General features: G+C 57.3%; 1 protein-coding gene across 1 annotated transcript; it reads left to right on the top strand.

Annotated features, from left to right (window-relative positions):
* Positions 1-6,492: 6,492 nt before the first annotated feature.
* Positions 6,493-11,551, top strand: LOC142466599 (regulator of G-protein signaling 9-binding protein-like). The gene is made up of 3 exons (XM_075571804.1): positions 6,493-7,113; positions 8,992-9,292; positions 10,978-11,551. The coding sequence occupies exons 1-3, from the start codon at positions 7,093-7,095 to the stop codon at positions 11,496-11,498; spliced, it is 843 nt and encodes a 280-aa protein (XP_075427919.1). The 5' UTR covers positions 6,493-7,092; the 3' UTR covers positions 11,499-11,551.
* The last annotated feature ends 4,936 nt before the right edge of the window (positions 11,552-16,487 follow it).

A 16,487-nucleotide genomic window follows, 5' to 3' on the forward strand; every position in this document is an offset into this window, starting at 1 on the left:
AATATAGGAATAGCCTCCACGGGACTACAATTCCCAGGAGGCTAAGGGTGGAAGGCACCAGGTGTCTCAGAGTGGCCAATAGGGCTGGAGGATTGCCCTGCAAGGAAAAGAGATACATTTCGCAAGGTTTTGAGGAGAGAGGGAGTCGGTGCCAGGAGAAGCTAGGGGAAGGAGGTAGGGTGCAGGAGTCAGTGACTCCCTGCACTAGGCCAGCAGCCCCAAGGCCCCAGATAGCCCTGAGCCACCAAGTAGTGTGAGTTGTGTCAGGGACAGGCCCCAGGTTAGGGACCCTGCCCCTTACTATCCAGAGCCAGTTAGGGACCCAGCAGACGCTGCGCATCCATCCAGAGGTTTGGGCTCAGATCTTTCGTTGTCGCTGCAGCAGCCACCCGGGTGGGATCACCCCAGACGGTAGTTCCTTTATTCAGCTGTCATCAGGATCCTTTGTGAAGTTCCTTGGCAGACCCGGGCACTGGAGTGCTCGGCAGGTAACCAACAAGTGCACCAACTATACCACCTATTCATACAGGACATAGTGGCTGCGCAGTCACACATACATATCTCACTTGAGGGTGGGGGACATATTGTGTGGGGTTACTGGACACGGGGTGGGATCACCCGGTGGAGGTGGAGGTAGCGTCCTGCGAGACGCAGTAGTTAGTGTCTCCTCTAGGGAGGGACACCTGTTGATATATTGCATATGCTATACAGTAAAGTCATTGGTTGTTTTACATACTGTATGTGGAGTGATATATATATATATATATATATTGTCCTGCGAGGAACCACTCCCCCTCTGGTGGGAGCCATCGCAGGTGGAGGCGCTGCACCAAGTACGAGGTTACTCATATTGTTATATGTGCCCCAGGCTCTCCGTGGCGGAGGCTTAGGCCTCCTGTGAGCCTAACAGGTAAAGCACCACACTGGGTAATGCATATAGATCCCCTCACATACACCCTATCTGCGATTGAGGGGGGGGGGGGGGGAATATGGGTTACATTTGGAGGCGCTGCTGAGATCAGACCTGGGGTGCCCCAATAGTTGTAGAGTACCAAAAGTACGCAAGGAAAAATGTTACCAACCACAAGCCACGAGGTCCATATCTGGGCCAGTATGATTCGGGAGCTGCATAGTCAAGTGGAGGCATTGGGGAATGTTCCTGCTCATAAGGAGGGGAGTGCCCTTCTAGAGTCCCTAAAGGAAATCCTGGGCCTAGACGGAATGGTTGCAGAAACTTGTCTGGGTCTGGCGGGAAAACCCGAGCCCCGCCCCTGCGAGGTGAGTGGCTCAGCACAGAGACAGAATACCCCCTTGATAGAATGTGTCCCTCCATACACCCTATCTGCGATTGGGGGGGGGGGGAGGGGAATATGGGTTACACCACATATAACCCCTCCCTGTAACTCCTATTACCCCATATAACCTCTCCCTATAACCCCTCCTATTACCCCATACAATCCCTCTCTATAACTCCTCCTATTACCCCATATAACCTCTCCCTATAACTCCTCCTATTACCCCATATAACCTCTCCCTATAACTCCTCCTATTACCCCATATAACCACTCCCTACAACTCCTCCTATTGCCCCACACATACGGTACACACACACACACACACACACACACACACAGTATATACGTACACACACACACAGTACACACACAGTATATACGTACACACACACACAGTACACACACAGTATATACACACACACAAGAGCAAAGGATAGAAAAGCTAAAGTAGAGCTGATGGGATCCTAGACTGCAGAGCTTGCAATCTCTGCTAGCAAGGTGGTCATACAACATACATGTGGGCGTGTCACGTGTAGCACGTGTATTAGGGAGGGGCCCTCTGAGGCAGTATGCCTGTGCCACATTCCCTCCATGGGTTCATGTCTGTCGGCGCTGGTTGCCGGGAAACAGGCGTGTGGGAAGCAGTATTGCAGGCCTATCCTACCTCTCCTAACACAGCACATTGCAGGCCTATCCTACCTCTCCTAACAGCACATTGCAGGCCTATCCTACCTCTTCTAACACAGCACATTGCAGGTCTATCCTGCCTGTCCTACCTCTCCTAACACAGCACATTGCAGCCTATCCTACCTCTCCTAACACAGCACATTGCAGGCCTATCCTACCTCTTCTAACACAGCACATTGCAGTCCTAGCTATCCTACCTCTTCTAACACAGCACATTGCAGCCTATCCTACCTCTCCTAACACAGCACATTGCAGGCCTATCCTACCTCTTCTAACACAGCACATTGCAGTCCTAGCTATCCTACATCTCCTAACACAGCACATTGCAGGACTATCCTGCCTGTCCTACCTCTCCTAACACAGCACATTGCAGGCCTATCCTACCTCTTCTAAGGCTAAGGCCCCGCTCCCTCCTTCAGCGCGCCAGCACTGCAGACAGGCGGGGCGCTGACAGACACAGACCGCGATATGCGGAGTGGGAGCCGGGGCTGGAGTGGGAGGGAGGGGGGCGTGGTTTAAGCGGAGGGTGTGTGGTTTAAGCGGAGGGACCCGCTACCCCCCCTCCACGGGCTCGGGCTGCAGCAGGGAGCTGCTGTGGGCTGCCCTAGGTGTGTGATCGGCTGGGCTTGTACAGACAGCACTGGGAGAGGGACACTGTATCCGGCTGCAGCAGGAGACTAACTCACACGCTGACACTCATGCACATGCACACACACACACACACACACACACAAACACACACACACAGGCAGGCACTCACGCTGCTTTACCTCCACACTCTCCTCCCCGCTCCCCGAAGCCTCCCCTCCTCCCGAAGCCTCCCCTCCTCATTGGCTCACAGCCACACCACGTGACGCGTCGACGCTAGGCATTACAGTTCTCTTGAATCCCCTAGCGGCTGACGCATCACAGCGTGTAGTGAGCTGTGCAGCCAGGGGGGACCGGGACCGGCTCGGGAGGATTCCCCTGCTGGTGGGGAAAGCTCGTGCAGCCCGCCGGGCGCAGCGGGTCCCAGGCCTAACACAGCACATTGCAGGTCTATCCTGCCTGTCCTACCTCTCCTAACACAGCACATTGCAGCCTATCCTACCTCTCCTAACACAGCACATTGCAGGCCTATCCTACCTCTTCTAACACAGCACATTGCAGCCTAGCCTACATCTCCTAACACAGCACATTGCAGGCCTATCCTACCTCTTCTAACACAGCACATTGCAGCCTATCCTACCTCTCCTAACACAGCACATTGCAGTCCTGTCCTACCTCTTCTAACACAGCACATTGCAGCCTAGCCTACATCTCCTAACACAGCACATTGCAGGCTTATCCTACCTCTTCTAACACAGCACATTGCAGGTCTATCCTACCTCTCCCAACACAGCACATTGCAGGCCTATCCTACCTCTTCTAACACAGCACTTTGCAGTCCTGTCCTACCTCTTCTAACACAGCACATTGCAGCCTAGCCTACATCTCCTAACACAGCACATTGCAGGCTTATCCTACCTCTTCTAACACAGCACATTGCAGGCTTATCCTACCTCTTCTAACAGCACATTGCAGGCTTATCCTGCCTCTTCTAACACAGCACATTGCAGCCTAGCCTATATCTCCTAACACAGCACATTGCAGCCTAGCCTACATCTTCTAACACAGCACATTTCAGGGTTATCCTACCTCTTCTAACACAGCACATTGCAGCCTAGCCTACATCTCCTAACACAGCACATTGCAAGCCTATCCTACCTCTTCTAACACAGCACATTGCAGGCCTATCCTACCTCTTCTAACACAGCACATTGCAAGCCTATCCTACCTCTCCTAACACAGCACATTGCAGCCTAGCCTACATCTCCTAACACAGCACATTGCAAGCCTATCCTACCTCTTCTAACACAGCACATTGCAGGCCTATCCTACCTCTTCTAACACAGCACTTTGCAGTCCTAGCTATCCTACCTCTTCTAACACAGCACATTGCAGCCTAGCCTACCTCTCCTAACACAGCACATTGCAGTCCTAGCCTACCTCTCCTAACACAGCACATTGCAGGCTTATCCTACCTCTTCTAACACAGCACTTTGCAGTCCTAGCTATCCTACCTCTTCTAACACAGCACATTGCAGCCTAGCCTACCTCTCCTAACACAGCACATTGCAGTCCTAGCCTACCTCTCCTAACACAGCACATTGCAGGCTTATCCTACCTCTTCTAACACAGCACTTTGCAGTCCTAGCTATCCTACCTCTTCTAACACAGCACATTGCAGTCCTAGCCTACCTCTCCTAACACAGCACATTGCAGTCCTAGCCTACCTCTCCTAACACAGCACATTGCAAGCCTATCCTACCTCTCCTAACACAGCACATTGCAGGACTGGACCGACTGATGAAGTCACATTACATTCACGTGACGAAACACGGAGGGTCTCTCTCTGCTGGAGGTCTGTTTGCCAGGTATCGTTTGATGCTGTAAATCAATGCGCTACTCAAAATGGCGTTGGATAGCGAAACGTTGTAAAGCGAAACACGTTTTCCCATAGGAACACTGTTTAAATGAAAGGTTCCGTTCCTGAAGGCATTTTTAATGCTAAAATACACAAAATATTTAGCATACACATAAATTATATAGTGCATATACTGTATTATATATATAATATAACATAATATAAAAATATAATATATTATATAGTATAATATATATATTCTATACACATAAACAACTTTGCAAAGCGTCGTAAGAGCGTTGGATAAGCCGTTTTGGCGTTGTGAAAATGAACATAGGTATGCATTGCATAGCGTTGGATAAGCCATTTGTTGTAAAGCGAAGCGTTGTAAAACGAGGACTGCCTGGATATCAATCCTAAATAGGAGAGTCTCTGTATTCAGACAAGCCTGACAGTCAATATGTTGGTAATCATATGTTACAAATGATGGGACTCTGTGAGTGACTAGCACAGCGATTTCCAACCTTTTTTGTTTGGAGGAACCCTTGAAGTATTTCGAAAAAATCTCTCTGACACATATTAGGTTCGACAGGGTCAGTCACACCATTTCACACCTCACGAGCCCCCTCTATTTCCCACCCTCTACCCATGTATGTCTCTCCCATCCGTCTCACTAACTCTCCCCCCTCCCGCCTTGCATTTATTTATCCCTTGCCTCTCACTCTCTTTTCCTCACTCCCTCCTGCCCCCCTCTCTACTCTCACTCACCCCTACCTTCCGTCAATTACGCCACTCTCTCTCAATCCACTCTACAAAATACATACCAAAAAAAACCCACCCCCAGGGAGGGGGGGGGGGGTCTGTGGTCCATAGGAGGAACCTGGTTGGGAACCCTGGACTAGCAGAATGCATAGAACGCACTAAGTCACATAACACAGAATGGCATGGTCTCCACTGGAATACATATGATGAATGGGGATTAAAGTACAGGCATACCCCGCATTAACGTACGCAATGGGTCCAGAGCATGTATGTAAAGCGAACATGTACTTAAAGTGACGCGCTACCTTTCCCCCCCACTTATCGATGCTTCGGTACAGGTAGGGAGCCGGTATTGCTGTTCAGGACGTGCTGACAGGCGCATGCGTGAGCTGCCGTTTGCATACTGGGCGAGGGGAATCAGCGCGTCACTACTACGGCGGTCTGTAGGGCAGAATAAGTGTCCGTACTCGCGAAGCGAGCGTACGGACGCAGGGGTATGGGGCTATTGAAAATATGTCCTGACTCGCGAGTGTACTTAAAGTGAGTGTCCTTAAACCGGGGTATGCCTGTACTCACAGGAATCTGCTTCAGCAGCGCAGCGTTTGACCTGCTCCGGCCTGTGTCCAAGGCAGAATTGAAGAAAAAGTTTGGCGGTTCACAGTAAAAATGAAACTCCGAGGGCTGCTAGGTAAGTTCTAACAACAATGTATTGGCACATGTTGCACAAGAATAATAAACACTCCTACGCGTTTCACACCCGTGGGCGCTTTATCTTTGACGGGTGTGAAACGCGTAGGAGTGTTTATTTTTCAGCCCTCGGAGTTTCATTTTGACTGTGAACCGCCAAATGTTTTCTCCAATTTTCTTTTGCCTATTGACTGATCCCAGAGATATAACATGTGTTAAGAGACCTGGTTTACCGTGACGGGCGCTAATAAACCTATTTTGCCGATTGATGCTATGGAGCCCGCGCCTTCTATTTTTGTCTCGTAGATCGTTGAAGGAGTTGGGTTTTCCCTGAGAAGAGCTGCTCGGAGACTCCACTGCAGGAAGGGATTCTGGGTTCCGTGTAAAAGTGGATTTCAGGCAAAAGGTGACACGGTGTGCTCATTTGCATGTCATTTCCCAGAATCCCTTGCTGCAGTGGAAGCACTGTATGCTGGGGATAATGGTTAAAGGCAGGGTCGCAGACCTGTCTAAGACATGTGAATGTGCTCACAAGTGATCTTTTTATTTGCTATATGCAATATGGTGGAGGTTTCTTGTTGCCATTTTCACCCATCATAACTTAAAGTGTGTGTGTGTGTGTGTGTGTGTGTGTGTGTGTGTGTGTGTGTGTGTGTGTGTGTGTGTGTGTGTGTGTGTGTGTATGTATGTGTGTGTATGTGTGTGTATGTGTGTGTGTGTGTGTGTGTGTGTATGTGCTCTGTGCCAGTGAGTTTCCCACTTTGAAAAGCTGATAAGCTCCCAGGGGAACTCCGGCTCCCTGAGACTTTAATCAGCAGAACAGCTGCTTCCTGCTATTATCTTATTAACCGCGCAGCAGTGTCCCAATCACAGCCAGGGATCGTTCCTCCCAACCCTATAACTAAGCTACGGCCGGGGGAACGCAGTGTGACAGTCCTCGCAGGGACACGGCATGGGGAACGCAGTGTGACAGTCCTCGCAGGGACACGGCATGGGGAACGCAGTGTGACAGTCCTCGCAGGGACACGGCATGGGGAACGCAGTGTGACAGTCCTCGCAGGGACACGGCATGGGGAACGCAGTGTGACAGTCCTCGCAGGGACACGGCATGGGGAACGCAGTGTGACAGTCCTCGCAGGGACACGGCATGGGGAACGCAGTGTGACAGTCCTCGCAGGGACACGGCATGGGGAACGCGGTGTGACAGACCACGGAATGACACGTCCAGGGGACGCGGTGAGACAGCCCACGGATTGACACGTCCGCGGGATGCAGTGCGACAGCCCACGCAGGGACACATCTGGGGGGGCGTGGTGTGACAGCTCACACAGGGACACAACCGGAGAGCGTGGTGCGACAGCCCACGCAGTGACACGGCATGGGGGGAGGCAGTGCGACAGCCCACACAGGTACACAGCCGGGGAACAGTGTGACAGCCCACGGAGTGACACGTCCGGGGAACACAGTGTGACGGCCCACGCAAGGACACATCTAGGGGGCGTGGTGTGACAGCTCACACAGGGACACAACCGGAGAGCGTGGTGCGACAGCCCACGCAGTGACACGGCATGGGGGGAAGCAGTGCGACAGCCCACACAGGTACACAGCCGGGGAACAGTGTGACAGCCCACGGAGTGACACGTCCGGGGAACACAGTGTGACGGCCCACGCAAGGACACATCTAGGGAGCGTGGTGTGACAGCCCACACAGGAACACAGCCGGGGAACAGTGTGACAGTCCACGGAGTGACACGTCCGGGGAACAGTGTGACGGCCCACGCAAGGACACATCTGGGGAGCGTGGTGTGACAGCCCACACAGGTACACAGCCGGGGAACAGTGTGACAGCCCACGGAGTGACACGTGTGGGGAACACAGTGTGACGGCCCACGCAAAGACACATCTGGGGGGCGTGGTGTGACAGCCTACGCAGTGACACGGCATGGGGGGAGGCAGTGCGACAGCCCACACAGGAACACAGCCGGGGCACAGTGTGACAGCCCACGGAGTGACACGTCCGGGGAACACAGTGTGACGGCCCACGCAGGTACATGGTATAGAGGACACGGTGTGACAGCCCACACTAGGAAACGGCAAAGGAAATGAGGTGTAATAGCCCACGCAATGACATGATATGACAGCCCACGCAGGGACACGGCATGGAGGACGCGTTGTAACAGCCCTCACAGGGACACAGAATGGGGGAGGCAGTGTGACAACCCACGCAGGGACACGGCATGGAGGACGCGGTGACAGCCCACGCAGGAACACGGCATGGAGGACGCGGTGACAGCCCACGCAGGGACACGGCATGGAGGACGCGGTGACAGCCCACGCAGGGACACAGAACGGGGGAGGCAGTGTGACAACCCACGCAGGGACACAGAACGGGGGAGGCAGTGTGACAACCCACGCAGGGACACAGAATGGGGGAGGCAGTGTGACAACCCACGCAGGGACACAGAATGGGGGAGGCAGTGTGACAACCCACGCAGGGACACGGCATGGAGGACGCGGTGACAGCCCACGCAGGGACACGGCATGGAGGACGCGGTGTGACAGCTCACGCAGGCACACGGCGAGTTCAGGTCACTGGGAAGGCCGATTAATTGCAGACCAGGAACCCCGCAATCTGGAGGTACGATCACCCCATACACCAAGAATGAGACCCCCTCCTGGGTCTCTCCGTACCCGCTGAGTAGGGAGGAAAGGTTAGGGTCACGGTGTGAGCGGGTTTGTGTCTTGTGGGTGATGATGCTTATTTCTGATGATATTAACCTTTTCATGCTCTGTAGCGAGGCCCTACAGGGAGGGAGCAGGGCTGTCACACTGCGTTCCCCGGACGTGTCACTCCGTGGGATAGGCGTGCGGCGCAGTGTGATGGGTGTGCGTGAAGCGCCGTGGGATGGGCCGTGGTGCGTGAGGCGCCGTGGGATGGGCCGTGGTGCGTGAGGCGCCGTGGGATGGGCCATGGTGCGTGAGGTGCAGTGGGATGGGCGTGCGCGAGGCGCAGTGGGATGGGCCATTGCTGTGTTCTCTAACATTAAACCCCTATAAAGTTTCATGTTTCTAGATGAATGCAGTGATGCTCATTAACACTCTATACTGCAGCAGATTAGGGTTGGGAGTCTCGCTGCTCCCACCCTCCCCATGCCCAGACTGCCCTCGCCTGGGTGGAACACAGACTCTGCCCCTGAAGGTGACTCCCCGGTGCCACCTATCCAGCACCCCAGCACCAGGACTATGACACTTCGGGGGGACACAGCCGAGGACCCCAAAAGCAGCCTGGGGACCCTGAACAAGGTGACCGCCTGTTATCGGCAGCTGGTGCGGTGTGTTGGCGGCACATCAGACTGCAACCGACTGAGGGAAGAGATGGAGGACAGCAGGAAGAAAGCCTTCCATCTCAGCAACGGTGAGAGACTGGGACAGGGGCAAGAGCGGGGGCAAGAGAAGGTAGTATGGGGGCAAGGGAAGGTAGTGTGGGGGCAAGAGAAGGTAATGCGGGGGCAAGAGAAGGTAGGACGGGGGCAAGAGAGAGCAGAGCAGGGGCAAGCGAAGGTAGTGCGGGGGCAAGAGAGCAGAGCAGGGTCAACAGACTGGGACAGGGGCAAGAGAGAGCAGAGCAGGGGCAAGAGAGCAGAGCGGGGGCAAGAGAGAGCAGAGCGGGGGCAAGAGAGAGCAGAGCGGGGGCAAGAGAGAGCAGAGCAGGGGCAAGCGAAGGTAGTGCGGGGGCAAGAGAGAGCAGAGCAGGGACAAGAGAGAGCAGAGCGGGGGCAAGAGAGAGCGGGGGCAAGAGAAGGTAGTGTGGAGGCAAGAGAACAGAGCGGGGTCAACAGACTGGGACAGGGGCAAGAGAGAGCAGTGCGGGGGCAAGAGAGAGCAGAGCTGGGGCAAGAGAGAGCAGAGCTGGGGCAAGAGAAGGTAGTGTGGGGGCAACAGAACAGAGCGGGGTCAACAGACTGGGAGGGGGGCAAGAGAGAGCAGTGCGGGGGCAAGAGAGAGCAGAGCTGGGGCAAGAGAGAGCAGTGCGCGGGCACGAGAGCAGTGCGGGGGCATATGACACAGGAACGTGCTGGAATATAAAGATATAACTCAAAAAAGAGACATGGGACAGAAAACTTCTCTATGTGCTCACGGTGAATATGAGACGGGTTCCCCAAAACCCGCCGACATTCTCTCAAGCCCAATATTTAAGCGAACCCAAACAGGCGGGGTGAAGCCTGTCCCCGTTCCCAAAAAGGATACTGCAGAAGAGCCTGTCCCAGCCCGAATAAACGGCCGGTGTTGCCACTTCTATACAATGTTTGTCCTCAGGTCTATATGGGGAATGTCAGCACAGCCATGCAGGGGTGCGAGTTATATGTTATTAGACTGTATTGCATGTCTTTATTTATATAGCGCCATTAATGTACGCAGAGCTTCACAGCAGCAGTACACGGTGTAAACAAATAAATAACAGATAATATAAATAACAGGTCATGGGAAGAAGTGCTTCAGACATAAAAGTAACATTAAGGAAGGAGTCCTTGCTCCGAGGAGCTTACAATCTAATTAAGACTGCTGGACCATGCGTTACTAGGCTGGGCTGGCTAGTAGGCTAGTACCATGTTTCTCAGATTTTAACTTTAGGGATGTATTGAATAAATTTATTTTATGTCTTTTTTTTTAACCTTGAACCCATTTTTTTTTGTTTCATTTTAAAAAGTCTTCTCTTTGGGAGTCGAGGGTTTTAGAGAGCTGGTTATTCCACCGGAGACTGGCTTTTTTCCTCCTCGGATGGGTGAAAGGCTTCTCGCCCATCTGTTAATATATAGGAATATACGGCAGGCATATGATTAGAGGGTCCATGTTAAAATGGACAAGAAGTGACTCACCGTGAGTGCACATGTGCATGTCATTTCCCAGAATCCCTGGCTGAAGCATTGCATGCGAAGAGATAATGGGGGAAGGCAGGATGCAGACCTGTGAATGTGCTCAGACGTGGGATTTTCATTAATATATATTTATATAGAGAACAGGAGGTGATACACGTGATATAAAGCAAAGCCACCCAATTACATAAACCATCCCAGGTCTCACCCCTGTGCCTGCCCCCAGATCTCAGGGACACGCTGATGGTGCCGCTGATGGAACAGGAAGTGAGCTCGGAGGAGCGGGTGCAGCTGGAGCGGATTTGGGTGCTCTTACTCTCCATCCTAGAGCACTTCCAGCAGGACCTGTGCAAAGCTCAACACCTCTGCCAGCTCTTTCCCCTGCACGGCCAGCGTAAGAGACTGGTCAACACTGGGGTGACTGGCAAGACCTCCAACATGGCCTACAGGGCATGGAACCTCACATCCCCCAGCGTCAGAGCCCGGGGCAGCGCACAGCAGCCGTGCTCCCCTGACCTGGCCGGGCAGATGGATCACACGGAGAGGATGCTGCATGACATGCAGATGAAGGTCAGCATACCCATCTGGACAGTGGAGGCCACCGAGGAGGTCTGGACAGAGGTCTGCTCCACCTGCGACCTGGGCGAAGGGTCGGACAATGAGATCTTGGCCGGAGAGGACATGTCCAGCAGGGGATGCTGTGCACACAGACGTTTGCTGCACTGGCCTCGGTGTATGGTTTCATAGCGACTTGACCGCTGGACGGTAAGGCCTCGGTCCCGCTGCGCTCGTTGGCGCGGGGCGGCGGGTCGCGAGTTCCCCACCAGCAGGGGAATCCTCGCGAGCCGGTCCCGGTCCCCACTGGCGGCACAGCTGACTACACGCTGTAGCGCGTCAGCCGCTGGAGACACCAGAGAATGGTGTTTTCTAGCGTTGACGCGTGATGTGTGTGGCTGTGAGCCAATGGGGAGGGGAGGCTTCGGGAGGAGGAGAGGCTTCGGGGAGCGGGGAGGAGTGTGGAGTGAAAGCAGGTGAGTGCCTGTCTGTGTGTGTGTCTGTCTGTCTGTGTATGTGTCTGAGTGCGTGAGTGCCTGTCTGTGTGTGTGTGTGCCCGAGTGCCTGCCTCTGTCTGTGTGTGTGTGTGTGTGTGTATGAGTGCGTGAGTGCCTGCCTGTGTGTGCGCGCGTGTGTGTGTGTATGAGTGCGTGCCTGTGTGTGTGTGTGTGTATGAATGAGTGCCTGCGTGTGTGTGTTTAAACTTACCTTCCAGCTCCAGCCCGAGTCCGTGGAGGGAGGGGGGGGAGAGTAGCGGGTCCCTCCGCTCAAGCCACGCCCCCCCTCCCTGTCAAACCGCCCACCTCCCGATCAAACCTCCCACCTCCCGCCCACCTCCCGATCAAACCTCCCACCTCCCGCCCACCTCCCGCTCCGGCTCCCTACAGACCGCAGATCGCGGTCTGTGTATCTCAGCGCACCGCCTGTCAGCAGCGCAGGTGCGCTGACTCTGGGAGCGGGGCCTTAGCCTTGGAGCTAGGTGCCTGCTTCGACAAGGGGTGAGTGTACCCCTCAATATGAGACCGCCAGTCCTCCACATCATGAGTAAGCACAAGTATGCAAGGGGGGGGGGGGCAGGCACCCCCTGTAAGATAATAAAGCACCAGCCTGCTCTGACCCTGGCCCGTGGCTCCCCACCCCTGAGGGACCCCATTGTCACTCCTTTAATCTGGGGAGAGGGAGAAGAATATATCCTCCCAAACGGACAATAGCTTCCAGGTCATGTTTGACTACGGGCCACCCGAAGGTTACAGGGGTTAGGGAAAGGTGAGGGTTACATGGGATTGGGTTCAGTAACGCAAAGGTTACACGGGTATCAGTTAGGTGAGGGTTACAGAAGTTCGGTAACATAAGGGTTGCATGAGTTTGGGTTAGGCAAGGTAAGGGTTACACGGTTAGGATTTAGTAACTTAAGAGTTATCTGACTCATGAAAGGCGAGGGTCACGCGGGTTAGGGAAAGGCGAGGGTCACGCGGGTTAGGGAAAGGCGAGGGTCACGCGGGTTAGGGAAAGGCGAGGGTCACGCGGGTTAGGGAAAGGCGCGGGTCACGCGGGTTAGGGAAAGGCGAGGGTCACGCGGGTTAGGGAAAGGCGAGGGTCACGCGGGTTAGGGAAAGGCGCGGGTCACGCGGGTTAGGGAAAGGCGCGGGTCACGCGGGTTAGGGAAAGGCGCGGGTCACGCGGGTTAGGGAAAGGCGCGGGTCACGCGGGTTAGGGAAAGGCGCGGGTCACGCGGGTTAGGGAAAGGCGCGGGTCACGCGGGTTAGGGAAAGGCGCGGGTCACGCGGGTTAGGGAAAGGCGCGGGTCACGCGGGTTAGGGAAAGGCGCGGGTCACGCGGGTTAGGGAAAGGCGCGGGTCACGCGGGTTAGGGAAAGGCGCGGGTCACGCGGGTTAGGGAAAGGCGCGGGTCACGCGGGTTAGGGAAAGGCGCGGGTCACGCGGGTTAGGGAAAGGCGCGGGTCACGCGGGTTAGGGAAAGGCGCGGGTCACGCGGGTTAGGGAAAGGCGCGGGTCACGCGGGTTAGGGAAAGGCGCGGGTCACGCGGGTTAGGGAAAGGCGCGGGTCACGCGGGTTAGGGAAAGGCGCGGGTCACGCGGGTTAGGGAAAGGCGCGGGTCACGCGGGTTAGGGAAAGGCGCGGGTCACGCGGGTTAGGGAAAGGCGCGGGTCACGCGGGTTAGGGAAAGGCGCGGGTCACGCGGGTTAGGGAAAGGCGCGGGTCACGCGGGTTAGGGAAAGGCGCGGGTCACGCGGGTTAGGGAAAGGCGCGGGTCACGCGGGTTAGGGAAAGGCGCGGGTCACGCGGGTTAGGGAAAGGCGCGGGTCACGCGGGTTAGGGAAAGGCGCGGGTCACGCGGGTTAGGGAAAGGCGCGGGTCACGCGGGTTAGGGAAAGGCGCGGGTCACGCGGGTTAGGGAAAGGCGCGGGTCACGCGGGTTAGGGAAAGGCGCGGGTCACGCGGGTTAGGGAAAGGCGCGGGTCACGCGGGTTAGGGAAAGGCGCGGGTCACGCGGGTTAGGGAAAGGCGCGGGTCACGCGGGTTAGGGAAAGGCGCGGGTCACGCGGGTTAGGGAAAGGCGCGGGTCACGCGGGTTAGGGAAAGGCGCGGGTCACGCGGGTTAGGGAAAGGCGCGGGTCACGCGGGTTAGGGAAAGGCGCGGGTCACGCGGGTTAGGGAAAGGCGCGGGTCACGCGGGTTAGGGAAAGGCGCGGGTCACGCGGGTTAGGGAAAGGCGCGGGTCACGCGGGTTAGGGAAAGGCGCGGGTCACGCGGGTTAGGGAAAGGCGCGGGTCACGCGGGTTAGGGAAAGGCGCGGGTCACGCGGGTTAGGGAAAGGCGCGGGTCACGCGGGTTAGGGAAAGGCGCGGGTCACGCGGGTTAGGGAAAGGCGCGGGTCACGCGGGTTAGGGAAAGGCGCGGGTCACGCGGGTTAGGGAAAGGCGCGGGTCACGCGGGTTAGGGAAAGGCGCGGGTCACGCGGGTTAGGGAAAGGCGCGGGTCACGCGGGTTAGGGAAAGGCGCGGGTCACGCGGGTTAGGGAAAGGCGCGGGTCACGCGGGTTAGGGAAAGGCGCGGGTCACGCGGGTTAGGGAAAGGCGCGGGTCACGCGGGTTAGGGAAAGGCGCGGGTCACGCGGGTTAGGGAAAGGCGCGGGTCACGCGGGTTAGGGAAAGGCGCGGGTCACGCGGGTTAGGGAAAGGCGCGGGTCACGCGGGTTAGGGAAAGGCGCGGGTCACGCGGGTTAGGGAAAGGCGCGGGTCACGCGGGTTAGGGAAAGGCGCGGGTCACGCGGGTTAGGGAAAGGCGCGGGTCACGCGGGTTAGGGAAAGGCGCGGGTCACGCGGGTTAGGGAAAGGCGCGGGTCACGCGGGTTAGGGAAAGGCGCGGGTCACGCGGGTTAGGGAAAGGCGCGGGTCACGCGGGTTAGGGAAAGGCGCGGGTCACGCGGGTTAGGGAAAGGCGCGGGTCACGCGGGTTAGGGAAAGGCGCGGGTCACGCGGGTTAGGGAAAGGCGCGGGTCACGCGGGTTAGGGAAAGGCGCGGGTCACGCGGGTTAGGGAAAGGCGCGGGTCACGCGGGTTAGGGAAAGGCGCGGGTCACGCGGGTTAGGGAAAGGCGCGGGTCACGCGGGTTAGGGAAAGGCGCGGGTCACGCGGGTTAGGGAAAGGCGCGGGTCACGCGGGTTAGGGAAAGGCGCGGGTCACGCGGGTTAGGGAAAGGCGCGGGTCACGCGGGTTAGGGAAAGGCGCGGGTCACGCGGGTTAGGGAAAGGCGCGGGTCACGCGGGTTAGGGAAAGGCGCGGGTCACGCGGGTTAGGGAAAGGCGCGGGTCACGCGGGTTAGGGAAAGGCGCGGGTCACGCGGGTTAGGGAAAGGCGCGGGTCACGCGGGTTAGGGAAAGGCGCGGGTCACGCGGGTTAGGGAAAGGCGCGGGTCACGCGGGTTAGGGAAAGGCGCGGGTCACGCGGGTTAGGGAAAGGCGCGGGTCACGCGGGTTAGGGAAAGGCGCGGGTCACGCGGGTTAGGGAAAGGCGCGGGTCACGCGGGTTAGGGAAAGGCGCGGGTCACGCGGGTTAGGGAAAGGCGCGGGTCACGCGGGTTAGGGAAAGGCGCGGGTCACGCGGGTTAGGGAAAGGCGCGGGTCACGCGGGTTAGGGAAAGGCGCGGGTCACGCGGGTTAGGGAAAGGCGCGGGTCACGCGGGTTAGGGAAAGGCGCGGGTCACGCGGGTTAGGGAAAGGCGCGGGTCACGCGGGTTAGGGAAAGGCGCGGGTCACGCGGGTTAGGGAAAGGCGCGGGTCACGCGGGTTAGGGAAAGGCGCGGGTCACGCGGGTTAGGGAAAGGCGCGGGTCACGCGGGTTAGGGAAAGGCGCGGGTCACGCGGGTTAGGGAAAGGCGCGGGTCACGCGGGTTAGGGAAAGGCGCGGGTCACGCGGGTTAGGGAAAGGCGCGGGTCACGCGGGTTAGGGAAAGGCGCGGGTCACGCGGGTTAGGGAAAGGCGCGGGTCACGCGGGTTAGGGAAAGGCGCGGGTCACGCGGGTTAGGGAAAGGCGCGGGTCACGCGGGTTAGGGAAAGGCGCGGGTCACGCGGGTTAGGGAAAGGCGCGGGTCACGCGGGTTAGGGAAAGGCGCGGGTCACGCGGGTTAGGGAAAGGCGCGGGTCACGCGGGTTAGGGAAAGGCGCGGGTCACGCGGGTTAGGGAAAGGCGCGGGTCACGCGGGTTAGGGAAAGGCGCGGGTCACGCGGGTTAGGGAAAGGCGCGGGTCACGCGGGTTAGGGAAAGGCGCGGGTCACGCGGGTTAGGGAAAGGCGCGGGTCACGCGGGTTAGGGAAAGGCGCGGGTCACGCGGGTTAGGGAAAGGCGCGGGTCACGCGGGTTAGGGAAAGGCGCGGGTCACGCGGGTTAGGGAAAGGCGCGGGTCACGCGGGTTAGGGAAAGGCGCGGGTCACGCGGGTTAGGGAAAGGCGCGGGTCACGCGGGTTAGGGAAAGGCGCGGGTCACGCGGGTTAGGGAAAGGCGCGGGTCACGCGGGTTAGGGAAAGGCGCGGGTCACGCGGGTTAGGGAAAGGCGCGGGTCACGCGGGTTAGGGAAAGGCGCGGGTCACGCGGGTTAGGGAAAGGCGCGGGTCACGCGGGTTAGGGAAAGGCGCGGGTCACGCGGGTTAGGGAAAGGCG

This window comes from Ascaphus truei, chromosome 15 (genome assembly GCF_040206685.1).
Source record: "Ascaphus truei isolate aAscTru1 chromosome 15, aAscTru1.hap1, whole genome shotgun sequence".
NCBI classification, from domain to species: Eukaryota; Metazoa; Chordata; class Amphibia; order Anura; family Ascaphidae; genus Ascaphus; species Ascaphus truei.